At 38.9% G+C, this 27,798-nt stretch overlaps 1 protein-coding gene across 1 annotated transcript; it reads right to left on the minus strand.

The window, feature by feature from the left end:
• On the minus strand, positions 1–27,785 carry tmod4 (tropomodulin 4 (muscle)). Its single transcript, XM_061718573.1, has 10 exons — positions 27,650–27,785; positions 15,174–15,340; positions 13,752–13,908; positions 12,667–12,786; positions 4,741–4,833; positions 4,504–4,634; positions 2,528–2,635; positions 2,104–2,247; positions 1,846–1,990; positions 1–421 (listed from the first exon to the last, which is right to left on the minus strand). Exons 2-10 carry the CDS (start codon positions 15,273–15,275, stop codon positions 399–401), a joined length of 1,023 nt encoding a protein of 340 aa, XP_061574557.1. The 5' UTR covers positions 15,276–15,340; positions 27,650–27,785; the 3' UTR covers positions 1–398.
• Positions 27,786–27,798: the final 13 nt, after the last annotated feature.

Here is a 27,798-nt window from a genome sequence, read left to right on the forward strand (position 1 = left end):
TTAGAAAGAATACTAGAACATATATTTTTATTGAAGTATTTACAGATTTGACCCTCCCCACATATAATTTAGCACCACAATGAAAACGTTTTCATTCATGAAAAGAATTGTTTGTGATGATGTTGGTGATGCACAAACTAACAAGCACAAAAAGAAGACACTTGACATTTTTCTTGTTGCCTAAACATGCCTTTATGATGAACACAGAAGTCTGCACAAACTTGCAGCAGTAAAATGAAGTGAAATGGTTGAACGTGGATGTTAGACGTGGTTTCCACCATGCACAATGACCCGGATTAATCTGTTCGGCTCTGACGCGCCGCAGCGCCGGCTCTGGCATTGTTTGGAAGGCTCTCGGGGGCTGGAGTAGCTTCTCTTCTTTCTCTCCACCTTTGCTTTCATCTTAATCTCTGTTGGCGAACTGCATGAGAGAAGTACAGTGACACATCAGTGACTTATGGGTAAAAGGCAGTTTAAATCCAGTCCCTGAACTTGATATGTTCATTTATTTATTATTTATCCATTGTTAACTAGGGATGGGCGGTATGGACTAAAAAATGTATCACGATAATTTCTGGCATTTATCCCGATAACGATAAAAATGACGATAAAAAAAAATACCAGTTCAACTCCACCTTTTTAACTATAAATCTATCACCACATTCAGTCTTTGGAGCCCCCAAATCACTGCTCTAAAAGAATACTAAATACTACTAAACTACACCAATTAAATTGATTAATAAAAAACAATTAAATTAGTCTACCTGTACTGCAAAACTACGACGGAGTATTAGGGCCAAACTAAGACTAAATAAAGTCTTAAAATTACGAGAATAAAGTCGTAATATTAAATATATTATAAATATATAAATATAACTTCACAAGATGCTCAATATTCCTCATTTTTACACAGGGAGAAGAGTTCTCATAAATTATATTCTCATAATATTACGACTTTATTCTCATAATGTTACGACTTCTCGTAATATTAAGACTTCATTTTCGTAATATTACGACTTTAATCTCATAATATAACCACAATTCTCATAATACGACTTTATTCTATTACAACTTTATTCTCGCAACATTATGACTTTATTCTCGTAATTTTACGACTTTATTCTCATTATATTATGACTTTTTTCTCGTAATTTCCATTTTTTTTTGTCTTAGTTTGGCCCTAATACTCCGTCGTACAAAACTGTAATGACTCAAATGAAACAAGTTTGAAATGTAAGAACAGATTCAACATTTATTCTAACTTTATGGTTTAAACAGCTGGATAACAGCAAACAGCAAAAGTACCATTGTCCTTCAAGTTTTCTTAGCTTATAAAATCACAAAGTAGAAAAAAATACAACCTGATAAATAAAGGAACAGGACAAATAAATAAAGGTTCACTGAAAATAAAATCCTATCAGTGATGACCTCTTCTAATATAAATAAAATGTGCAAATTAACCTGTGGTTGGAACATGTCACAAATTAGATACTATTGCAATTTTTTTTTCGTAATAGTCAAACGTTATATCAAAATGTAACAACCATTTCCTTCTGCTTTTGCAGACTCTGCAAATAATAGATGATGTTTGCTCCTCGTCACTCTTTTTAAATCCAAACCAGTTCCAGATAACGGAGCTGGAGCCTCGTTTAACAACGAGCTCCTCGCTCTCAGATCTGCCTTCCGCCATGTTTGTTACACAAAAACGTCACCAACTGGTATTTATCGCTTTTACCACGAGATGACAAATTCTTACCGTGGGGAATTTTTCTGACGGTGTATCGTGAACGGTAAAATATCGCCCATTCCTACTGTTAACTCCCAGGTAACCCATGAACTTCTTACGCATGTCGTTGTTCCGTGTGATGGCCATGGCGGCTCTGGCGCGGGGGCCCTGCTGGGTGAAGTGGTAGCCAAACTTGAGGATGCTGGAGTTGTTCTCCAACATGGAGGCGATTTCCATCTCAACCGAGTCTCCAAGCTTCTGCCTCTGTGCCGAAGAACGGGAGAAGTGTTCACCTCAAACAAGATGCAGCTTCTTCTTCCACATTTATCCTGTTTCATAGTACACGACTTCTGCTGTAAGACGTGCATAGTTCTGACCTGGTTGTCGATCTTGAGCTCCATCAGTGTGGCGTTGTTGGCCATGGCTTTGATGATGGCCATCATGCCGTCTGCAGTGATGAAGTTGGACTCGATATTAAGACTCTGCAAGCTGGTGTTCTCCTGGAGCATCTCAGCGCACGCCTGTCAACACACGCGCATGTAAACACAGACGGGGCAGTTTCCAGATCTACGCTGTTTTAAAGCCGACCATCCTTCATGTGGATTTCATGGGATGTTTAATTATCCTCTTCCATTCTAACTTAAATGTTTCATTTGATCTGCTTCCAGTGAATCTTTAGTGGTAAGTTGCATTACTGCATGTTAACTTTGAACTACATTTACTCTGTTTCCATTCAAATTTCCCAGCAATACTAATTTAAATCCCATGGCACACATAGAAAAGGCTGGCGTGTGTACTTACATAGGCGACGGGGTCGTTGCTACGGGTAGCAGCGATGCTGAGAGCCTCCACACAGGAGTTCCCCTTCATTGCCTCGAAGACCTCTTTTATTGTCGGGATGGGAATGTCCTGCAGGAATCAGAAAAGGACATCACTTTAGTGAGGCCTGATTGTCAAGATGAATAAATGTCACAGACTTTCAGGTTTAAGTCAAATATCCAGCCTCCTTTATGAATACATTTTAATCTAGTATGGCGCTTGAGAAAAACACAGCTTTGAAAAGAAATTTCGAGGAAAAAGTAAAGTCCAACCTCCAGTCTGCAGCTGCTTCGCTGTAATGCTGAAGTTTATACATCTGCCTTTCTGATCATTTGAATAAATTCACTTTGTTGACTCTTTACAAGTTTAATGGTTCCCTTACAGCTCATTCAAAGATAGCTTCATTCCTCCAGAAAGTAACTAAACCAAAAGCAACTGGCTCACGTAAAAATCTGCATGCTTACGTATGGATATGGAAAGAAAGGACTTGTTGTTTGTGTGAGTATTTTAAAACGGGCTTGGGCCAACTTGTTATTTCATAACAATCATAAATCAATGTTTCAAATGTCTTGGTCAACCTCAATCAAAGATTTCTACCCAAAAGACAAAGATCTTTTTTATGTCATTTGGCAACTTAAACCAGACTGCACATGGCAGGAGAGAGTTTGCTGAAAATCCCGGCAGAAAAATCAACGATGTTAGAATGTGAATGTGATCACATCATCAACAACAATGAAGAAGATCCAGGAGGACGCTGCAGCTAAAAGACAAATACTAAAATCCAGATTGAAGTGTACTGAAATGAAAGATGGTTTCTGGGAGAATGTCCTGCGGAGTTATAAGACAAAACTGGAGCTTTGTGGCTTGTTACATCATCTTGATGTTTACAGATGAAGGAAATAAAGCCTTCCACAAAAACAACAGCAACTCTGAAACACGGAGGGGGGTCAGTTATGTTTGGTAACAGTTTCTGGTCCGGGTGGTTTCACGCCGACATGTGTTGGAGTGAATCAAACTGCTGAGAGGACCACACAATCTTGGTAGATGCAGACGGCTCATTAGGAGCCACGGAGATGACTTGTAGGTAGCAATTTATATTAAAATTTCTGCTAAAAGAATGTGCAACATAATATTAGTTTAATTTATCTTCATTGCTGTCATTGTTATTTGATTTAAGAAGCTCTGACCTTTGACATCCAGCATTATGGTTTTTCCAAGTAGCTTTTCATGAGTTTCAAGTTCATTCAGAGGTTGTTTTTTTTTGTTAATTTTTATTTTTTGTTGAAGAATACCACCAAAATCTTCATTACAAAGGTTCTTCTCGAGCTGGCAACCATTTATTACCTATTTTGAAAATTTGAGGGTACTTCCAAAGGACTGAGCTGATGTCTTTGTTTTTTGTTGTTCGTTGTTTTTTGTTTTTCTATCCCTAAAAATAGTAACAGCCCAATTATATGGTATATAACTCTGGGGGTGATATATGACAATATTCCGACTCAAGTTTTTACTAGTATAACTTATGACTACTACTGGAATTGCTAATTATTGATCTAAGAATAATTATTAATCTCTAGATAACCCATCTCGGTTTCGTTCTCATTTTATTTTCTTATTTAAGTTTACATTCATTGCACTACTACTTTTTTGTTACGTCACTATATTATAATATAATATAATATAATATATTTTTATTTATTTACAATTTTTTTAATTTGTATTATTATTATTTGTTTTATTTTTTATTTTTATTTAAATTTTTTTTTTGCTATTCCCAAAAGAAAATTAATGATGATAACCATGGGGGGAGGGATGGGGAGAGAGGGAGAAAAAAAAAAGTATGTTCATCTGTTTTGCTCTGTATTGTGGAAACAATCTGCCAATAAAAACATATATAAAAAAAAAAAAGAATACCACCAAAATCGCCTGCATGGGTATATCTCTGCTGTGCAGGGACTTGCCTTGATGTTGTTGAGGTTGACCTCCACCAGAGCGCTGTCGTTGCTGTGGATTCGCTCCAGAGTCTCCTCCACGTTGGTGGTGTTTGGGGGTTCCTCAGGGAAGATCTTGAAAGGATCTGGTTTCACAACACCTGAGAGAGAAATGACAACAAAGCTACGACAAGAGCGAAACAGGAAAAAAGACGAGTCCCCTGCTTATTCTGTACGGGTAAAGTGGAGGTCAGTGCTGTCACTCACTGTTGATGCCCTCCGTGTTGGCGATGCTGCCCGTGGAGCCCAGAGCGTCGTAGTACTGCTTGTTGCTCATCAGCGTGTACATTCCCAGGATAGCTGCAGGTGCAGGAGAACAGCCAGGATGAATGGATGCCATGATAAAAATATCAGCGATCAAATGTCACAGCTTGTGTTCTGCTTTGATTTGTTGTTGTGGTCTGTGCTAATGCTGGGCTCCTGTATCGTACATGTCCTCTCCGTGCGTCTTTGTTGCGTCAAGAGAAGGTTTGTGACATCTGAGCTCAGTTGGAAATGATTGCTGGCAGTTTCCGACAGTTTCAGGGACCAAAAACAGTAACGAAGTAATAACCTCATGCATACAAGGGTCTTGGTCAGATAGTCAGACTATAACTCTCTGAAAATACTCATTTTTGTGCAGTTAAACTGTAAACACAGTGCAAAGTAACATCAGTTGAGGCCGAGTTTTTAATGATCTTGATGACACAGACAGTTTATAGGTTTGTTTTTGGTTTTTCAGGTTTCAGCTCTGTTTTGGGTCCTCAGTTCTTGGGTGGGTTTCCTCTATTGTTTGGGGCTAAACTGGTGGTGAACAACTGGTTTGTCAAGTTTGTTTGTTTCAGTGTTTTTGAACACTACAGGACTGTCTCAGAAAATAAGAATATTGTGATAAAGTTCTTTATTTTCTGTAATGCAATTAAAAAAACTAAAATGTCATACATTTTGGATTCATTACAAATCAACTGAAATATTGCAAGCCTTTTATTATTTTAATATTGCTGATTATGGCTTACAGTTTAAGATTAAGATTCCCAGAATATTCAAATTTTTTGAGATAGGATATTTGAGTTTTCTTAAGCTGTAAACCATGATCAGCAATATTAAAATAATAAAAGGCTTGCAATATTTCAGTTGATTTGTAATGAATCCAGAATGTATGACATTTTTGTTTTTGTAAATGCATTACAGAAAATCACAATATTCTAATTTTCTGAGACACTCCTGTATATAAAACTGCAGTTTAAACCACATGTAATTATAAATCTAGTTGGTAGTATTTTCAGTGCAGTCTAAGGGAGATAATTTAACCTTATTCAAGTCAAATGTGACATGTTGCATTTTTGATAAGCCACTTTGCTTATCTCTACTTTTTTTGTATTATCTTAACGCTCTATAATTTCATGGTTTCAACTAACAAACATTAAAACCAGAGCAGAAAAAAAGTCATGTGATAATGTTTTAGGATTTTTTTTCCCCATCACATTATATCTATGCAGCAATTTCATCTACTGATAGTATAAGAATATTGATTTATGCAGCGTTAAATATCAGCACATCATGTGCAATTTACCGCTCAAAGTGAAAAGTGATTCATATGCATTGTAACGCAAACATTATCTGCAAATTTTACTTATTTTATCTGTATCCTTCTATTTTCATATAAAAAGGACCACATTTCCTCAAGAAAAGCAATGAAAACAGTAATATAATGTAAAGAAGAATGAACATTTCTGCCATTTAGTGACATATTTCCAGGGATTTCCACAGTAATGGCAGTTTGAAAGTGTTATAATGCAAACATTTTACTTATTATATCTGAATCCTTCTGTTTCCATGTGAAAAGGACCACATTTCCTTAAGAAAAAATTAACGACTGAAAACAGTAATATAATGTAAAGAATTCTCATTTTCCGCCATTTAGTGACATATTTCCAGGGATATCCACAGTAATAGCAGTTTGAAAGTGGGAGCCTACAATGGAACTTAAAAAATCTGTACACATAAAATAATTCTTATCACAGTTAAATGAAAATTAAAGGGGACCTATTCTGAAAAACACGTTTTCTCTTGCTTTAACATATATAAAATGGTCTCCCCTCAGCCTGCCAACTCAGAGAAGGAGGAAAGCAACCAAATTCTGCAGTGTCTGTACAGCCGCCCGGATGAGCCGTCCAGTGTGATGTGGATCTACGAGCCGTTCAGATTCTGCTCCCGTCGTTACGTAACCAAAATTCAATTTACATAGGGTGACCTCCGATGCTGAAACCACGCCCACAACTAACTCCGCCGGCCGGAGCTTCCGCCATTTTTTCGTAGCGGTGTATCGCGTCATTCAGGCAGCCAATCAGCACAGAGCCTCATTATCATAGCCCCGCCCACTCAGAATCCTGCATAGATAATGAGGTTAGAGACTGAGAAGATAAAGACATGGATCAGAGGCTGAATTTCTAATTTATTTAGCAAAAAAACAATCAAAAGCTTGTTTTTAAGACATTCAAGGCCTGTTTAAAATAGGTATTAGATGCCATAATAGGTCCCCTTGCCTTTAATATTGTCCACTTGTCCCCAACTGAATTCTGAAGTTCCATTTTTTTTCTACTGTTGTTACCGCTTGTGACCAGTAGAGGGCGGAGTTTCCCAGTTCTTTGCCCGCTCCTGCAACCTGCCGGCACCGAACCGTGTCACAGGCCAACTGCTGTGCCAGCAGCACCCACCTCCCTTCCTCCCTTCCTCCCTCCCTCCCTCCCACCAGCCTCTCGCCCCAATGTGGGCAGCCGTGGGAGGGGCTTGGTGTCCAGGGGGACAGCTGCCCGGTCAGGGGCCGGGGAGTTTGCGGAGGGGGTTGGTGGATGGGTGTCACTGGCCATTAACACCCACACATCATCCGGTTTGGCTCTGACAATAACCCACCGGGGCTCTACTGCGAAAAGTAAACTGCTGAAAAGAAAGAAAAAAAAAAGCTGCATTCAACAACAAACTAATTATCTTGAATAAAGTCCTGTATGTCAAAGTTTCAGGGTGACTTGTTGGATGCTCTCCTAGTTTGGGTCAGCCAATCTATTCATTATTTTATCCTCTTTGCTGCCAAAAAGCCCAGACAAAGAGTGACAGAGGCAAACTGAGGTTTAATCCTCATCTGGAGCCCGTCCACTGTTAGAATCACAGTCGCTGGGACAGACTGATGGAGCCGGACAAACACGCTCCTCTGCTCCTCCTTTCTGGTGCCGGCCCGCTCGGCCTGTTTGGGCCGTTAGCTTGTTCGGTGGATAGGCTTACCACCCGTCCCTTGCAATACGGAATTGTTACGTAATTGGGCATTAAAAGTTGCGTTCCGCATTGAACCAATACAGAGACATATTATGCTCTTATTTATTTATGTCATAATATACAGGTGAAGGTCGGAAAATTTGAATATATTGCAAAACTTAATTCGTAGTAAATTCAACTAAAGGTGAAACAAATGTAATATTTCCCACTACATTCAAAGTGAGATATTTCAGGCCTTTATTTGTTATAACTTTGGTGATTATGGCTCACAGTTTATGAAAACCCCAAATGAAAAAATCTCTATATTATGAAATCAATAAACAATTCAATCATCAACATGATAACAAATAAAGCTTTAACACATCTTGCTTTGCATGTAATGAGACTATGTAATATATTAGTTTCACCTTTTAATAATAAATTTAAAAAAATAAAAAATAAATTTCCCATAGTAATCCCACAATGGGGAAATTATTTCTCTGCATTTAACACATTTTCTAGTCGAACTAGTAGCAGTTAAGTTGAATTAACTTTTTTTTTTAATTAACTTTTACACCATATTCTAGTTGAATTATTGAAATAAATAAACTTTTACACCATTCTCTAGTTGAATTATTGAAATAAATTAACTTTTACACCATATTCTAGTTGAATTATTGAAATAAATAAACTTTTACACCATATTCTAGTTGAATTATTGAAATAAATTAACTTTTACACCATATTCTTCACCTGTAGCTATATTCTACATCTTGGCTGATGTGGACATACATAGAATAGGATAGTTCAGTTACTAGTATGCTTGTCTGTCTGTACAGTCATGCAAATTCAATGCTATTAAAGCACTTTAAACTTTAAATCCAAGCATTCTGTTTTTTCATATAAAAAATACATTTCTATGCAGTTCAGAAGTTTTGGGGATGTCCCTTTTTTGGCGCCTGCGCTGCTGAAATCGGGGCGTCCCTTATTTCTATTTCTGAAAGGTGGCAACCCTATCTGTGGATCACACTCAAAAATAAAAAAATAAAACAACAAACAGGTTTTATCACTCGGCTTCACCCGCTTTAAAATACCATCCGGGGTTCTGCCAGGCCTAATGTACAGAACCTTTTTAAATGTTCTGGTGACAATCATTAAGTATAAACTCTTATTCCTTTGCCAAACCCTTCCCCTAAACAGCGCTTATCCAATCACTGATCATCAGCTGGAACTAGACGCCCATGAGTTTATAGTAAAAACAGTCGTTTCCATTTCGATTACATCATTAAAATGGGTTTTAAATGAACTCTTTAGGACTGAAAATATGGATATGGATCGGCTTATGGATATAAGCTTCTGAAATTACTGAGAGTAACATTTTCCACAATGCCTGTGTGATGTACCATGTAGTGTTTAGACTCAATGACAGACTCTGTCATCTCATCCCAGTTTATGTTCCCACTCATGAACACATGAACCTAACCCTAACCCTAACCCACTCATGAACACATGAACCTAACCCTAACCCACTCATGAACACATGAACCTAACCCTAACCCACTCATGAACACGCCACAAGGGGAAAACAACTTTTAAAGGGAAAGAAAAGGAAACTGAAATGTACAAGTTTCAGTGTTTCCTGCAAAAGTCCAAAAGTTTGGAATGAGATTGATATAAAATGCTATAAAAGAGTCTGGATCTCTCTCAATTTTTAAAAAGAGACTTAAACAAAAATTGTTATTAAATTATGTATCTTATTAAATTTTTTATGTACCTATACCTGATGTATTATTTTTATAAGAATATCTTTGTATCTAGGAAATCTGAGGAGGTCTCAGGGTTTTATTGTGTGTTTTTTCTTTTTTCTTTTTTAGGTTATAAGGTTTGTATTATATGTGTAATTGTTTTGCTGTGTGACTGGGCCCTTATTCATAAGCTACAGTAGCTTCTGGAGTCCCATTTTACAAACCACAATTGATTATTATCTGTATTTGTGTTTTTTAATTATTTGTAAAATAAACTCTAAACTCTTAAGAACTCTAAACTCTTCCTGAGTATTTTCCTGTGACTTTTACCGGAGGATCCTGATCAGAAAACAACCTACACCATTGTTCATTCAAAGTTTCATTTTGATGAACTTTTTACATAAAGAAACCCAGAAAAATGAGTCTTTCTGTGTGAACACAGCAGCTTCCCGCTGGTCTGTTTTAAACAGATACAGTATCTGTGGCCCCGCCACCCCCACATCCACTCCACCCTTCCCCTGGCCGCCCGGGCCAGCCTCATTTATTTTTGTGTTGCTGAGTGGGGGGAATTGGAGCCCCTGTACGTCTGGCCCGGGCTGTTACTGTTAGTCGGAGACGACTTAGTGTGTTGAGGGAAACAATATGAAGTTGGTGCAGAGACAACAGGTCCGTGCAAATATGTGGGTCAGAGCCACGGCGATGAAAACACTGAGGTCACACTATGCTGTGCACGGGATTATGGGGTAATTAGCACCCGCTGGTGGGAAAATGGATGAGCACAAACAGATGACTTCATAGGAAAAACTGAATTAGATCCTTAATGCCATAAAGGGAGAAGCATGGGACTAATCAATAACACTGACTATCACATAAGATTTATATAAGTAAGTCTCCCGGTAACCTCAATATTTGCTCCCTGAAGACTTATTAGGACATCGTCTGTCACATATTCCTCTAAGAAAATCTACATTAGGGATTCATGAGGGTTTCTACGGAAGAGTATTAGGGCCAGGCAGGGGAAAAATAAAAATATTTTAGAGATTTTTTTTTTCATTGTGCACTTCGAGAAAAAAGTCAAAATGTCGAGAAAACAAGTCGAAATGTCGAGATTAATGTTGAAGTACAATTTCAAGAAAAAAGTCGAAATGTTGAGAAAAAAGTCAAAATTTTGTGAATAAAGTTGAAATGTCGAAAAAAAAGTCGAAATGTTGAGAAAAAAGGCGAAATTTCGACTTTATTCACGAAATTTCAACTTTATTCTTGAAATTGCATTTCAACATTAATCTCTATCTTTTGACTTTTTTCTCGAAGTGCACAATAAAAACAAATCTTCCCCTCTCAAATATTTTTTCTCCTGCCTGGCCCTAAAACTACGTGTTTATAGAGACAGCAAACAAACACAGACAGTCTGCTGTACATTTACTGAGCTCAGTTCACTGTGACCTACCGGTACATTTTTACCTAGTGTCCTATTTCCATATATTGGGGTTCATCACGCGTCATACGGTCCCCCACACACTGGCACACTTTTCTGAGGTCTTGATTAAATGTCTGCTGTGTGAGTTGGTCAAACTTCTATAGTAATAAAGTACAGAAAATCCCTTTTCACCAACCTGCTTTCACCTCTGCTCATTGTTCTGCAAACGTCAGCAGTGCAGTGAATGCAGAGGTGAGTAGTAACGAGTTACATTTACTCTGTTACATTTACTTGAGTAAGTTTCGGGAAATTTTGTACTTTTAGGAGTAGTTTTGGATCACTGTACTTTTACTTTTACTTGAGTAGATTTGTGAAGAAGAAACTGTTACTCTTACTCCGCTACATTAGGCTACGTTGAGCTGGTACTTTTCTTTTATCCCTTTTATCCACGTACGTCAATCTCATGACATCATTGAGTGATTCTTTGGGAAAAATGTTTGTTTTTGCATGTTTTGTCACATTTACACAGACTCAAACACACACAGAGTTTCTATGAGTTCATGGGCTTGTTCTAGTTCTGCCTGGTTAAAAAAGAAAAGTACAAAGGCTTGAAATTTTGTGCTACTTGTGGTTAATTTATTTTTTTATTTATTTATTTTATTATTTATTAAAGTACTTCAATATACTTTAAGATTATATTAATTTAAGCTCATTTTTATTTTTTATTTTAATTTATTTTATTATTTTATTATTTTATATCCTCTTTTGGGCAGCACGGTGGCTTAGTGGTTAGCACTGTTGCCTCACAGCAAGAAGGTCCCCGGTTCGACTCCCAGGCCCGGCAGGGGCCTTTCTGTGTGGAGTTTGCATGTTCTCCCCGTGCTTGCGTGGGTTTTCTCCGGGTACTCCGGCTTCCTCCCACAGTCCCAAAAAAACATGCATATTTAGGTTAATCGGTGATTCTAAATTGCCCGTAGGTGTGAGCGTGAGTGTGATTGTGAGCATGGTTTGTGTGTCTATATGTGGCCCTGCGATGGACTGGTGACCTGTCCAGGGTGTAACCCCTGCCTCTCACCTAAAATAAGCTGGGATAGGCTCCAGCAGACCCCCGTGACCCCGCAAGGGATAAAGCGGGTAAGATAATGAATGAATGAATTATTATTTTATTATTTTATTGATTCAATTTGCCTGATGATGATTATTTTGTACTTTTGTCTGTTTGAATGGTTGTGTTAAAAAAATAAATCAGACGTTACTCAACAGTTACTCAGCACTTGAGTAGTTTTTTCACCAAGTACTTTTTTACTTTTACTCAAGTAATTATTTGGATGACTACTTTTTACTTCTACTTGAGTCATATTATTCTGAAGTAACAGTACTTTTACTTGAGTACAATTTTTACAAGCTGGTTATACTTTTACGCTCATGTGGTTCTGTGATGTCACAGTGCCCTGGAATTACATTTTCAGGCTTTCAGATCATATAGACTCAAATAAAAAGACCATGTTGCGTCATCTTTTGGGCAGGACCTGAATATCTTCAAGTACTCTTCTACATGTCCCTTTTAATGAGGACATGTGTTGAACTGATGTGGGATGGAGAGTCGTGAATTACTGGTATTTTAGCAAAGTGTGCAGCGAGCTTCATGAAAGAATGAAACACGTTATTCACACATGAATCAAAACTACACTCATTATTATTTACTGTGATTGTAAATAATAATGGTAATGATGATATTCTGACCTGCGATGTCACACATCTCTGCGTCGGTGGCGTTTTTCAGAGCCTCCTCCAGCTCCGGCTCCAGCATCACCTGCTCGTGCTCCGGGATATCAGATGCTTTCTTGGCGATAAATTCCTTTCCTGGAGACGGAAAGAGGACGGACCAATCAGAGATGAAATGGTTGAAAGAGATTTCAAAGATTTATACAGGACTGTCTCAGAAAATTTGAATATTGTGATTTTCTCTAATGCAATTACAAAAACAAAAACGTCATACATTCTGGATTCATTACAAATCAACTGAAATATTGCAAGCCTTTTATTATTTTAATATTGCTGATCATGGTTTACAGCTAAAGAAAACTCAAATATCCTATCTCAAAAAATTAGAATATTCTGGGAATCTTAATCTTAAACTGTAAACCATAATCAGCAATATTAAAATAATAAAAGGCTTGCAATATTTCATTTGATTTGTAATTAATCCAGAATGTATGACATTTTTGTTTTTTTAATTGAATTACAGAAAATAAAGAACTTTATCACAATATTCTAACTTTCTGAGACAGTCCTGTAGCTCTTATGACAAAACTAAACTCCACAGGAACCTGATCTGTACATTTTCATCTTTTTCTGTGGCCACGCCTCTTTAATCTGCACATTCACTTGGGGATCCCATAAGAAACCTTTTTTTTCCTTTTTTTTGTCAGAATATGAATGTACCTGTGGTATTAATAGTTTCCATTTCTTCTCATTTGATGTATAAAATGTATTCTCAGCCAAGTCGTTGTGCGCTGTGGCAATATCATAGTGGCCTTGATAGTTACTGGGCTGTGAAAAACCCAACACAGACCTGAAACTAAGAACCCTGAGCGTCTGTGCAGTGGTGCAACACTTTACAGCTGTCTGAAGATTAGGAAACACAAAGCATGAACCGCAGGTGCAGAGCTACCGTCTCCCACCCAGAATAGACAGAAAAATACGACGAAACCACGCTGACTTTCACTTCCAGCAGCCATGAAAGCAGGACTAAATGAAGCGTGGAACATTTTGCAGCACTGCACCAGCGGACGTAGGAGAGGGAGGAACAGGAAAACCCCTCCTACCCTTCTTCTCTCCGGTGAAGGGCACCAGTTCCTCCCGCTCCGGGTCCTCCAGGGCCGTCTTCTCCAGATGCTGCATCAGGGCGTCGCGGTCGAAGGCCCCCGTCGGGGTCTTCTTAGTCTGGTCTCGCTGCCGGAAGCCAGCTGGCAGGATGGCATTCTGGGAGAACACAAGGTCAGATGTTATGTTGGCAGTGAAACTTACTGGAGACTGGAGTGATATCTCGCCGTCTATGTGGAGCAAGTGAGTGGAGACGAGGCCCTTAACGTTTTAGGCAAATGCTTAGTCAGTCAGGGAATCAGAATCAGAATCAGAATCAGCTTTATTGGCCAAGTTGGAACGTTGTCCAACAAGGAATTTGACTCCAGTAATTTCGCTCTTTGGTAGTAAAATAAACAATAAAACAAATGTGGTATTTCTATGATACAGAATAAACATTTAAGGTGCAGCAGTTTGAGGTAGAGAAAGAAAAGAAGAGAAAAGAAAAGGGACAGTTCTGAATAAAGCTGCAGTATTTCTGCAGTATTTCAGATTTTTTCAAAAATGCTGCCTATTCTTTCTCTTGTTAATTCTTTGGCATCCTTGGAAGATTAAATTAATTTGATTTAATTTAATTATAGGGAAGTATGGTATTGCTAACCATGTCTATTTTTTTAGGGTTCCTCTTATGTCTGTTTATTAAAATTTGTATTTATTTATTTTATTTTATTTTATTTTTTTTTATTTTTTTTGTCGTTGTTTTGTGTGTCTTGTATTTTATTTTATTACTTTATTTTTCCTATTATTATTGTCTTCAGTCAAAGTTTGATTGGTAATTAGTACTTACTTTGGGACCTGTTTATAATTACGTATTTTACAGTGTGTGTGTTTTGGTGTTTGTTATGTTAAGTTTTGTGTCCTTATTTATTTTACTTTTTTTTTTTTGTTTGTTTTGTGTGTGTGTGTGGTAAAATATAAAACGGGGTATTCTGTCGAATCCTTTAAAAAATGTTTATTGTGTAATATGCATTACATCGACTACCCAATAAAGAAACATGAAAAAAATAATAAAAATGCTGCCAATAATATCTGATATTTACTTTTAATTGTGAGCTAATCTGCAAGTTTTTGTGTGATTTATGTTGTTTTTTCCCCTCCTTTGTCAATTCTGTATTTTATTTATTTACAATTCTGAGACCTGGGAGAGGTTATCCTCATCCTACTGAGCATCCCTCTTTACTCTTTCAGGTCTCAGACTAAAAAACTTGAAATCTGGAGTCCATCTAGTGTAAACTTGACCACCTGAAGTGTCAGAAAATAGAAAACAACAGTATGTGACCCCTAAAGCACCAGATCTGAGCATGTGAGGTACTTTGGCGCTGCAGACAGCAATCACAGGCCGTGAACGTGAGAGTTTTGCAGAGGAAACAAACGTGTGTTCAGACCTCAGGATCCATCTCCTGCAGCTCCTCCTCCAGCTGGTCCAGCTCCTCGGCGCTGAGGCCCTTGAGGATGGCATCCTCGTCGATGTCCCTCGGGTCTGACATGGTGCTGAATTACATACACACGCACGCACTCATACACACCGCTGCACACCCCGGGCGAGAGGCCACTGGCAAGAAGAAAAAAGAGAGAGAAAGGGGTGAATTACTATGAAACTTTCAAGTCACGTCTTTATTCAACTGTCTTCACCTCCCCAAATGTTCCTCATACCTAATGAACATTTCATAATATCATTAAAACACACAGACCAGCATGTTGTGGAGTGACGCCACACCTGTTGCAGCAGCTCTGATCATTTAAACATTTTCTGGGGATTTTTCCATAAAACAGCCTTCTGAAATGGATCCTATTAAGGCTGTTTGCTGGTAATACCGCCACTTTATAACATTTGATACGATGAGCCTCCAACACCAGGAAGGTTGTATATATATATATATATATATATATATATATATATATATATATATATATATATATATAAATATATATATATATATACATTTCTTTATTTTCTGTAATGAAATTAAAAAAACAAAAATGTCATACATTCTGGATTCATTACAAATCAACTGAAATATTGCAAGCCTTTTATTATTTAAATATTGCTGATTATGGCTTACAGTTTAAGATTAAGATTCCAAGAATATTCAAATTTTTTGAGATAGGATATTTGAGTTTTCTTTTTTTTTTTTTTTTTTTTTTATATTTTTATCCCGGTTTTTTCCCCATTTTATCACCCAGTGCTCCTACCTAACAGTCCTGGGCATTGCCATCCTCTCCCAACCCCGGGAGGGCCCTGCACTGAGCTCAGGTCTCCTCCTTAACCTGAGGAGTGAGCAGGCCGCATCTTTTCACCAGACAGGGTGGGGTTTCTCCGGCCGAACGTAGCGCGTGGAAGGATCACGTTAGTCCGGCCAGCTCCTCCCCACCCCATCTGGCGCCCCGGTTGGCCGGAGGGGGCATGTATAGCCCAGGACTGTGTGCATGTTTTTGTGAGAAGTCACAAAGAGAAGTCATGGGGGAACTAACACGCACTTCAGCGCCCACAGCGTCCCCGGCGGGAATCGAACCCAGGACCTTCTTGCTGTGAGACGGCTGCACTACCTGCTGCACCACCGTGCCCCGATATTTGAGTTTTCTTAAGCTGTAAACCATGATCAGCAATATTAAAATAATAAAAGGCTTGCAATATTTCAGTTGATTTGTAATGAATCCAGAATGTATGACATTTTTGCATTACAGAAAATAAAGGACTTTATCACAATATTCAAATTTTCTGAGACAGTCCTGTATATGTATATATAAAAATAATTAAAAAAAATAAATAAATAAATAAAAAAAAAAAAAAAAAAAAAAAATATATATATATATATATATATATATATATATATATATATATATATATATATATATATATATATATATACATATATATGTGTGTATATGTGCAGCAAGCTGAGCTTCCCAAAGCCTGAATAATATCGACCGTACACCCCAAAATCCAGAGAGGCTGAAGACGAGACATCAGGAAGTAAGGCAAGTTTAGTTATTATTTGTACCGCACATTTCAGAAACGGCACAAGTAGTAAGGCAGGAGTAAAAAAAACAGGACTGCCAGGAATTACGATGTGATTCATCAAGACGTGGCTGCAGGAACCGGTTCTGGTCTCCACCGCATTGATCCAGCTTTCGTGCATGTAGAGAGAGCGATAGGGAATTAAGAAGGGACGGTAACGTGCTGGTTAACAACAGGCAGAGAAACCAGAGACGTGTTACCGTGATAAGTAAAGCGTTGTTCAATGTTCCGTCATTTTCACGCTACTGAGTAAATGAAAAAATAAGGGTAGATGCAACTATTCACTTTAATCCCAAGCTTTTCCTAATTTCTGAAAAAGATGACCATCTTCCGCCTCATTTCACGAGGGAACCTCCTGGAGGCCGTTAATGACTACCGGGGGTCCCCTGCCCTCCAGTTCTGTCAACCACCGACCTTGGCAAGTGATTTCAGCGGGCTTATCAACTGCCGCCATCAGTGTTTATTAATCTGATGCCGATAATAATAGATGCATTTCTGATAATACATCCGCGGTACTGAGGAGCGCATAATTCTGCGTAAACATGCACTGCTGTTTGAAAGGTGATGGGGTCGAGCCAGGCTGCAGTGAAACAGAGAGAGAGAGAGAGACACACATTTGTAACTGTAAACCCTCTGCTCTCCACACAGCGACTAAGAATAGCCAAATGCAGAGGGGAGTGGAAAGAGCAGTCCCTTATTTATCACTGAGAGACACCCGCTCATGCTGCAGAGGACCCACCCGAAAACGGATCTGCAGACAGTGATGCGCACGGACAGACCTGCAGCCGAGAACACAGAACAAGCAAAGAGTTCAAACAAAGCAGGACCCTCCAACGAGGAAATGCCACAGTGATATGTACGCCTCTGGGTCAGAGCGCCAGTTACACAACCAGCAGGTTTGGAAGCCAGTGTTTTCACTTTCTGTCCAAATCTTTACCCAACTTGGACAGAGAAGGAAAACCGTTGCATATCGGGTCGAAGAATGTGTTTTATTCAATCGGCAAGGCTTGGAGGATTAATTAAAGGGATATTTAGCAACGTAGGTCATCATTAAACAGTGTTTTATGCAACTTTGCTCAAGTTACTTGTGTCTTTACCAAGAAAGAAAGAGAGAGAGAGAAACAGGAGTATCAGATTATGGCAACATAAATCATTTTAATAGGCTGGCAGGGGAAGAGAGACTCAATGTGAACCAGCGCGTATCTTATGAACACAAAGCCAGGCGGCATCGTGTTAACAGTGAGGACTCCTCCACGTATCCCACGATCGATGCTTCATCGCTAACCTCATGCATGCAGTATTCCTGCAACAATAATGCAAAAAAAACCTGATTTTCATAGTTCAAAGTCAGAAATATCCCCTCTATCTTCCAAAACACAGCAACAATAACATCAGTAATCTTCGGTTGACCCTTCAAGCTTGGCACATCTTCAGATAGTTCCCTCAGGCAGACCTGTTCAAACGCCACACCAATGAAACAAGGAGCGTTGGCGCAAAGTTACCGTGTCTCCGTGTTCTCCAGTGGGTTCTAATCCAGACCAAAGCTTTCTCTGCTGCACGCATGTGGTTGTTGTTTCGTTTTCAAGTCCCACAGAGACGCATCATGAAAGCTCCTTTCAAACATGCCTCTACTCCTCTGTTCATAGCAGCTGGCTCGGAGGGGAGGGGGTCAGACTCCAGTCCTCTTGTTTGTTGGTGGTTTTTGCTCCGAGGCACAGCTGAATACCGAGGAGCTGGGTGGGCAAACAGGTGAGTGGGCTGATGTCCCAGCAGATACCAGCGGCCCGCTGAGTGACGCGTCTTCAGGCCACGGCCGCACAAACACCTCCACATGCTTGTGTTAAATATCAGCCGGCAGTAGCTTTTTACGCCCAGATAAATGGCGATAGGCAAAAACCAGAGGTGGGTAGTAACGAGTTACATTTACTCCGTTACATTTACTTGAGTAAGTTTTGGGAAATGTTGTACTTTTAGGAGTAGTTTTGAATCACTATAGTTTTTACTTTTACTTGAGTAGATTTGTGAAGAAGAAACTGTTCCTCTTACTCCGCTACATTAGGCTACGTTGAGCTGTTACTTTTCTTTTATCCCTTTTATCCGCGTACGTGTCAATCTCATGAAATCACTGAGTGATTCTTGGGGAAAAATGTTTGTTTTTGCATGTTTTGTCACATTTACACAGAGACACACAGAGAGTTTCTATGAGTTCATGGGCTTGTTCTAGTTCTGCCTGGTTAAAAAAGAAAAGTACAAAGGCTTGAAATGTTGTGCTACTTGTGCTTAATTTATCTTTTTTATTCTGTTATTATTTTATTTATTTTATTATGCATTAAAGTACTTGAATTTACTTTAAGATTATTTTAATTTAAGCAATTTTTTTATTTTTTATTCATTTTAATTTATTTTATCATTTTATTGATTTAATTTGCCTGAAGATGATTATTTTGTACTTTTGTCTGTTTGAATGGTTGTGTTAAAAAAATAAATCAGACGTTACTCAACAGTTACTCAGTACTTGAGTAGTTTTTTTACCAAGTACTTTTTTACTTTTACTCAAGTAATTATTTGGATGAGTACTTTTTACTTCTACTTGAGTCATATTATTCTGAAGTAACAGTACTTTTACTTGAGTACAATTTTTGGCTCCTCTACCCAGCTCTGGCAAAAACAAACAAACAAAAATGTGCTTTTTTTAAGTAGTTTTACAGAAGGATCAACTTGACTGGAGAAGTTATTCAGGATAAAGAACTAAGCTTTTGCATTTGTGTTGTATTTCATATTTTATTTTCAAGAACATGTTGGATAAAAAAAATAAATCAATGTCTGATACGAGACATTGATTTGTTTGTGGTGTCGGGGGATCGAGTTCCTGTACACAAAGTCACACAGAGCAGCATAAAAGCCTGACAGAAACCACAGCCGAATGACCAGGTTTCCATGACAACTGCTTCAACGCACCAAAGAAAGACAGCCTTTCTGTGCAAACCACACACAAAACTTTTTTGGTTGTAAGATTGTTCTCTCTTGAAATCACTGGTCAGGTAATACTAGACACACACACACACACACACACACACACACTCTGTGACCACGTTTTTATTACAAGCTTTTATTCTCATTTCCTTTTTTTGTTCTACATTCATTTCTTTTTTTGCTGGTGGCTGTTCAAATTCATATTTTTACAACGTGACCGCTGTCAGTCTTCAGCGCAAACTCTTCATCCTGATCTGATCTGACCTGCATGCAGAACAGAACAACGCGCTGCACGCTACGGATGTAAGGAGAAAGAAAAAACTGTTCTACAGTGGAAATAAATGCGTACATTGATGGATTTTCCGAGAGTTTACCAAAACTGGGGAACCAGGGGAAAAGACACCTGCTTCTGAACATAATGATGACAAAAAGAGTTAAACTAAAACTCCCTGCATCACTGCTGTCCTCCATGTTGGTTTTTGTCATTACCGGCGCTGTTTGTCTCATTCCTGCACATAATAACGATGGATGTCGACTCAAGGGGACGTATAAGCCGAGCAGACGTTTGATACAGCTGTTCAGACCCGAGATTGCATTTTTAAAGAAATAAAATAAAGAAATATCCGATTGTATCCACTTCAGAAGCACATGATGGCAGCACCCACGTCTGATCTAAAGACATCAGATTCCACGTGCTTCAATATGCATCTCAAAGCTACTGTTGCTGTTGTTATAGATAGAAAACAGCTTTAAAGGCTGTTCCTGCTGCACTTCAGGGCTCTAATGTATAAAGCCAACTTCAGGAAGTCTGTATCACACAGCTGAGCTCTGAGCCGAGAAGATGGAGGACATTTAAAGGAGGAGGTGCAGCTGCAGCTCACAAGATCAGCTACTTTCTCCAACCCCTAAAATAACTGAAGGTTTTTGTTTTGTATATTTGTGGATTCAAGTTCGGCCTGATGGCCTGGGTTCTCTGAGGATCTGTGTTTTATCGGCAGATAGAGAGCTTTGCAGGGGACCCAGATACGTGCTGATAACGAATGAGAAGAACTTTCATGACTTCCTCCACCAAACTAAAGCAGATCAGTCAAAATGTTGGCGGCACCAACAGATCACCAGATGAAGAACCATGAAAAACAGAGAATACACCGGAAAAGGTGGTTTGAGTGAGCTGATAGGAAAACCATGAACAGGGGATTTTCTGTTTTACCTAAACACACAGTTAGTTCATCAGTGTTAGATCTTTAATTAGGACCCTTAATTAAGGCCCTATTGTATCTGTAGGAATTTTTATTTTCCTCGTTTTCCTTGTTTTTCCTCCGACGAAATTAGGGCCTTTTTGCCCCCCTAAACGTGCCCCAAAGTCACCAAATTTTGCACCAAGCCAGGCCTGGTGAAAAATTACGTATTCTAATAGAGTCAAAAAGGGGCGTGGCCTAATGGGTCAACAGCGCCCCCTAGAAAACTTTGTGCCTCAAGCCCCACAATACCGTTTGACCTACATGCACGAAAATTGGTACACACCTGTATCATGTCACAACTTAAAGAAAAGTCTCTTGGCGCCATGGCCGAAGCCCAACAGGAAGTCGGCCATTTTGAATTAATCGTGTAATTTTGGCGAAATTTATGCCATTTTCACATGTCGTACTTTAACAAACTCCTCCTAGCAGGATTGTCCGTTCGACATTAAAACTCGCTCAGGAGACACAAAAGACGTTAACGATGAAAAAATATCAAAATCGTGAGTTTTCGTAAAATGGCGTGGCCGTGCCGCCGCGCCAAACTTCAACGTTAAACAGGAAGTGATACTAGTAGCTGTCAATATTTGATAGTTCCTTCTTTCTGCCATAACTTTTGAATGGTTTGACATAAAGAGTCGTGGGTGGTGTCATCGGACTTGGTTTTGAGTCCTTGACCATAATTGGTGAAAATTGCACGCGCGAGGGCCCGTTCATCACTGTTTGCAGCCTTTAATGTTTCATTTTTTACTGCATTTAATCCAAAAGTAACCTCTGACTTCAGGAGATAGTGTGACATCGAGTTCTTTCCAAACAGGCTTCATGAGGTTTGTCTGGAGTAAATCTTTTGAGCATCACTTATTGTTGCGGGACTGTCCTCTTGAGCTGAGTATGAAGACCTTCTTCATGAAGGTAAGATGGCACTTCCAGCTGTGTTTTGGTGATAAACTTGGCGCTCTGGGATCCTCCCCCCCTGGACGGACCCAAGGCACGCTCATAAACGAATCTGTCCTCAGTGGTCCCTGCAGGGTTTGTATCTGCCACCACACGAGCTGGGATTTTACCAGCAGGGTGTCACATGCTTCTGCCAGATGGCTGTGGACTAGTACCCCCCCCATCCCATCCCATCCCATCCCATCCCATCCCATCCCCCCCGTCACTCAGAACCTGAACCTGTCTCCCACACCTGCTGCCGTCGCTGCTTTTAAGGGAACCGTGAAGTATACGGTATCTGTGGGAGGTTTTTGATTAATAACAGACACTTTTCCTCCACATTTTATCTAATTACTTGTCTCTTACTCCATCTGCTCACGCATGCTCTAGATTAATATGCTGGCATTTTTTTCACTTTATCGTGTCTGATGATGAAGCCGCTGATAAACGACGACTGAAAAGCGGCCGATTAAGACTCACGATGTAACTGGCTTTATTTACATATGCGTTGATACAGTTAGAGCTGACGCAGCTCAGTTCCTGTCGTTAGACGTCAATAACATCAGCTGTGTATTTGTGAAAAGCGTGAATTTACTACATATAATGTTCACTATATTGTGAGTGGGGTAAGTGGGGACGTTGTGGAGTCTTGTCACTGAGAAACAGAGTGTATGTTTCAGCAGAGCAGCTGCCAGTTGCTCAGGACGGGATTCTCCAGCTGTTGCAGCTGCGTGGAACCTGCATTCAGTGTCACAGCAAAACCATAACGGCTCCTTTTTGATTTGATTTAATGGGTTTTTTCTTTTTCTTCTTCTTTTTTTGAGTATAGTAAATGTTTGACCCTGTTATAATCATTTTGCACCCTAGTGCTGGTCTGTGGCCCCGGTGGTTGAGGGCCGCAACATTAAGCTACCCAGTGAGGATTGCATGTTTTCTAAATCTTTAATAGTCATCAATATAATACCGGTGAACTTATATTATACCTCCCTGCCAGCCAAATTAATAAACAATTTTAAAAAAAGTGTGTCCGAAGATGAGAGCCACTTTGGCCCAACTTGTTGCTTTCAGCTGAATTTCAATGCGAGCTAAGTGAGCTACAAACATACACGTTTACTGCTGAAAGTAAACAGCTTACCGTAAGTTTGTTCTGGTACATTCTTAACGGACCACTTCAAAAATCCTGCAAAGGCCACACTTATACAAATATTGTGCTTGATCTACTTAAAAAAAATAAGTCAACTTTTTGCATGAGATTATTATGTAGATCAAGAAAGACTAGTCTTTGTATAAACTACTTTATTTTGTGTATGTAAATAATACATTTTGCAAGTACAGTCAACTTAATTGCGTTAAGTTTACTTTATTATTAAATTAAGTTGACTTTACTTGCAAATGAATTTTGTACATACTAAAAATTAAGTAGTTTATACAAAGACTAGTCTTTCTTGATCTACATAAAAATCTAATGTGAAAAAGTCGCCTTAATTGTTTTAAAGTAGATCAAGAAAGATATTCTTTACTGTGGTGTTCTACTTAAACAAATAAAGCATGTTTCATCTAAACGTTGGTCAATCTGCCCAATAGATTAAAATTGTTAAAGGAAAAGTAAATACAACAAGATCATTGCTTGTTGTTTGTGTTTAAATGAAAAGATTGCCTGGGATTACATAAATACTGCTTGTTAAGGAAAACATGCACAATGTCTTGTTTTTTGAACAAATGCAGATTAAGTTCAAATCTAGATGTATTCATGTAAAGCAACAAACTTCATTTTTAATTGTTAATATCACAGATTTAAATATTTACATGCACTTAGATTTATTTTTTTCAGTGTAGGAAAATCCCTCTAAATGGTCCCTGGACGTGGTGATGAGCATGGCTGCTGCGTCCAGGTTGATAAACTAACGTGCAGCTTCTGTAGCTGGAACATCTACCCATCCTACCGTACTAGGACCAGGATGTTAGCGGCAGATCCGACTGTGAGGTGTGGGAGGGATCTCTCTGGCCGGGGTTTGCTCCCCACAAATCCCATCTGATCCCTTAAAACTGGACTCTGGAGAGTTTTGAAACCAGATTTAAACATCTGACTCCTTTTTTAGTGTTATTTGTCCTTAAAAGTGTATAAACAACAACTGTTGAGGGCCCGGCTGCTGGCCTGCAGGTCCATCCAATCACTTCTTCCTCTTCAGGGTCCAAGGGGTCTGCTGGAGCTCTTCCCTCTCTTCAGGTGAGGGAGATAAACCCAAGGACGGGTCGCCAGTCCATCGCAGGACTGATCCATGTTTCATATGGGAGATGAGACAGGGTTCCCAAGCACAAATTAAATCCCTTTAAAGACTTATTTATGCCAACCTCCATCAAACTCCTGAACTCCTGAACGCCTTACTTATTCTTTATATTGTGTTTTATTATGGTGATCTTTTAGCATCTTTCAATTATTAGTGTATATGTGTGTTTGTAATTGTTGCTGAAATGGTTCGCCACGTGATGTATTGTTTTTGTCATTGGCCAACAAATTTCCCCAAGTGGGATAATAAAGTATATTGAATTTAATTTAATAACATGTATATACACTTATCTACGATGGAGTATGAGGGCCAAACTAAGACAAAAAAAATTGGAAATTACGAGAATAAAGTCATAATGTTGCGAGAATAAAGTCGCAATAGAATAAAGTCGTAATATTATGAGAATAAAGTCATAATTTATGAGAATAAAGTTGTAATATTACAAGAATAAAGTGGTAATTTATGAGAACTCTAACAGGAGGAGTGTGTTAAAATGTTGAATATTGAGCATCTTGTGAAATTATATTTACATATTTATAATATATTTAATTTAAAAGACTTTATTCTAGTAATATTACGATTTTATTCTCGTAATTTTACGACTTTATTCTCATATTATTATTACTTTATTTTCGTAATTTCCTTTTTTTTTTCTTAATTTGGCCCTTATACTCCGTCGTACTTATCCATTAATTTTTTTTAATATGTATGTTATTTTTTTCCTGCACCTCCGGACTAAAGAAGTTTGGCAGATGAGGCAGACTTGACAATAAAGCTGTTTTTGACTTGACTTTGATATTGGGATATTTGGATATCTGAGGTACTCCAAACAAATTCAAGAAAAAGAAGAAATTTCATTTTTTCTTTTACGTTTTGTTATTATTTCAGCCATTAAAGTTTTTCTCGTCTAAAGGAGTTATTGAAGAAAACAGCCATGGTTAGACCTCACAGTGGACTTTCATGTGCTGCTGGAGAGAAGAAAAAGTCTCAACAAAAGTCATTTGTACAATCCCCACATGTGTTTTTTGTCATCTTGAACATGAAAGCAGAGTTAAGGACTTAGAATAGGCGGCAGTAACATTTGACACCTCCTTCACGCACATTCAGGCGGTGCACCGCGACCAAAGGTCCAGCAGGTTCAAATAATTGACAACACGTCCATAAACACGGCCATGTGACAGACAGCTCCATATTTGTTGTGCCTTTTGTCAAATGAAATAAGCTATTAGCAGAGGTGTCAAGTAACAAAGTACAAATACTTTGTTACCTTACTTAAGTAGAAATTTTGGTTATCTATACTTCACTGGAGTAATTATTTTTCAGACGACTTTTTACTTTTACTCCTTACATTTTCACGCAATTATCTGTACTTTTTACTCCTTACATTTTAAAAACAGCCTCGTTACTCTATTTCATTTCGGCCTTTAAAAAGAAACTATCCAGTTAAATTGCTCCATCCGGATAGAGTGAATTTGGTTGTGGTTGTTTCAGATGTTCTTGTCCAGTTTTGTTCTTACATCCGTTCCCTCAGATTCCTGCAACTAAACTTGGATGTACATTCCAATAAAGGTTAGGATAAATGATAACATGCCTCTGAAGTTTGACTTTTTGCACCATTACAATACTTATAGGCAACTAGTCATCATATCTGCTGCTCTCTGAAACACATGTTAATGCTCAATAGTACACATATATGGTTCTTTAATATATTTGCATTCATTTTCAATGGCTTTTGTCCTTAATGGCTTGTTTCCCCCTTACATTACTTTTACTTTTATACTTTAAGTATTTTTGAAACCAGTACTTTTATACTTTTACTTGAGTAAAAAACTTGAGTTGATACTTCAACTTCTACAGGAGTATTTTTAAACTCTAGTATCTATACTTCTACCTGAGTAATGAATGTGAATACTTTTGAAACCTCTGGCTATTAGTCAAAGTAGGAGAACGACAGAAACAAAAGTTGAGTTGCAGTCAGATTTCATCATCAAGGCAGCTAAAACGGGATCCTGTGCTGTCCCGGTAATTGAACTCATCATGGACGTTGCACCTCCGGCCAGCTGCCGGACTTCCAAAAGCACGCGTACAACTTTGGTCACAGCAGTTGGAGCATTTGGAGATTTCTCGGCTCGTCTCATTCAATAAATGCCCGAGAAGTCATCGCAAGAGCAAAGAGGGTTTTTTTGTTTTTTTTGTTCTTCCAATTTTAGATAAAAGCTGTAAAATTGTGATTGACTGCATGTCAGCGTGCACAGGTTCGTATTTCAGTTAATGGGAAGGAGCTTCGATATTGCAGAGAGGGTGTACTTTGTTTTACTAGTAGAAAAAACAAAACTATTACAAGGGGTTAGATTTCAGCGAGACAAAGGTTATGCGCTGATAAATGCCCCACAACGATTTACACGCGGCTTCTGTCTGAGCAGTTGTCTTCTTTCAGGGCACTTGTGAACTTGGAGGTCTTGGAAGGCAGAATAAGATAGTTTTTCTTTTATTTTTCTCCTTTTTTGTGTGTGTGCGTGTGTGAGTGTGGGCCAGGCCGAGTCCTCGTTCTGCAGCAGAAGACTCTGAAGACTTCTCACCATCCGAGGGTCATCCTCTCCACGTCTTTCCACCCAAGTGTAACATTCCAAATCAGCCTTCAGCTTAATTTTAGCCTCACAAGTCAGCTAACTTCAGTCGTGTGAATCCGCCCCGGCTTGGGTTGCTGCTTGAGACTGTGTCACGGAACCATTTTGAGACCCCCCAAGATCAGATTGCGAGAATAGATTTCACTCTTTTTTTAATACACAGAGATTTAATACACAGCCGTTTGTATAATTGGCCTCGGCAGCTTTTCTTTCTCACGTAATGGAGCAAAAAACAGCAACAAGGTCACATCAGATCTCATAAGTCAATTTGATCCAGTGACAGATCTCCAGATGTCCTGCACTAATGGGGCTAAACTGCAGGGGATGAGTAGGACCAAGACTAGCTTTACCCTCCTTCCCAATTTCCAAAGTCAACAGCTTCCAGAAACAACACTCCAAATCCTCTGTGACAAATTAACTACACGGTGATGGCAGCTACTGGATGGCTTAACCCCTCAGCGTGCCATGCTGCCGGATTCCTTTGAATGACAGTATTCTAGTTCTCGGCTTTGCAGAAGTTTGTGCCGAGGACTAGACAGACAGCACTCCCAGAAAAAAGTGGATTTCACAACAAGTTTGAGCTCCAAAACTAAAAGCAAAGCCATGAAACTTCTGCAGAGGAATCCGTGCCCTTATGTACACCATGGGTTCAGCTTTGACCCGTCAAGAAAAATGCAGAATCTGGAGCACAGAGAGCGATTAAAGTGAGGATCACCCCCAATACACCAGAGTGATCCCCTGAAACAGACAGAGACACGCGGAGGCAGCCGAACAAACACCTACCTTCACAGAAGCTCAGTGCTGAAGCCCTGTGGCAGAGCAGAAGCTGCAGGCTGATCAAGACTTTTCTCTTTTTTCTGCCCCCCCTCCTCCCACTCTCCTCTCTCACTCTTGTGTTTCAAGCTTCAGGGTTGCTATGCTGAGACGAGCAT

This window comes from Cololabis saira, chromosome 3, assembly GCF_033807715.1.
Source record: "Cololabis saira isolate AMF1-May2022 chromosome 3, fColSai1.1, whole genome shotgun sequence".
Taxonomy (NCBI): Eukaryota; Metazoa; Chordata; class Actinopteri; order Beloniformes; family Belonidae; genus Cololabis; species Cololabis saira.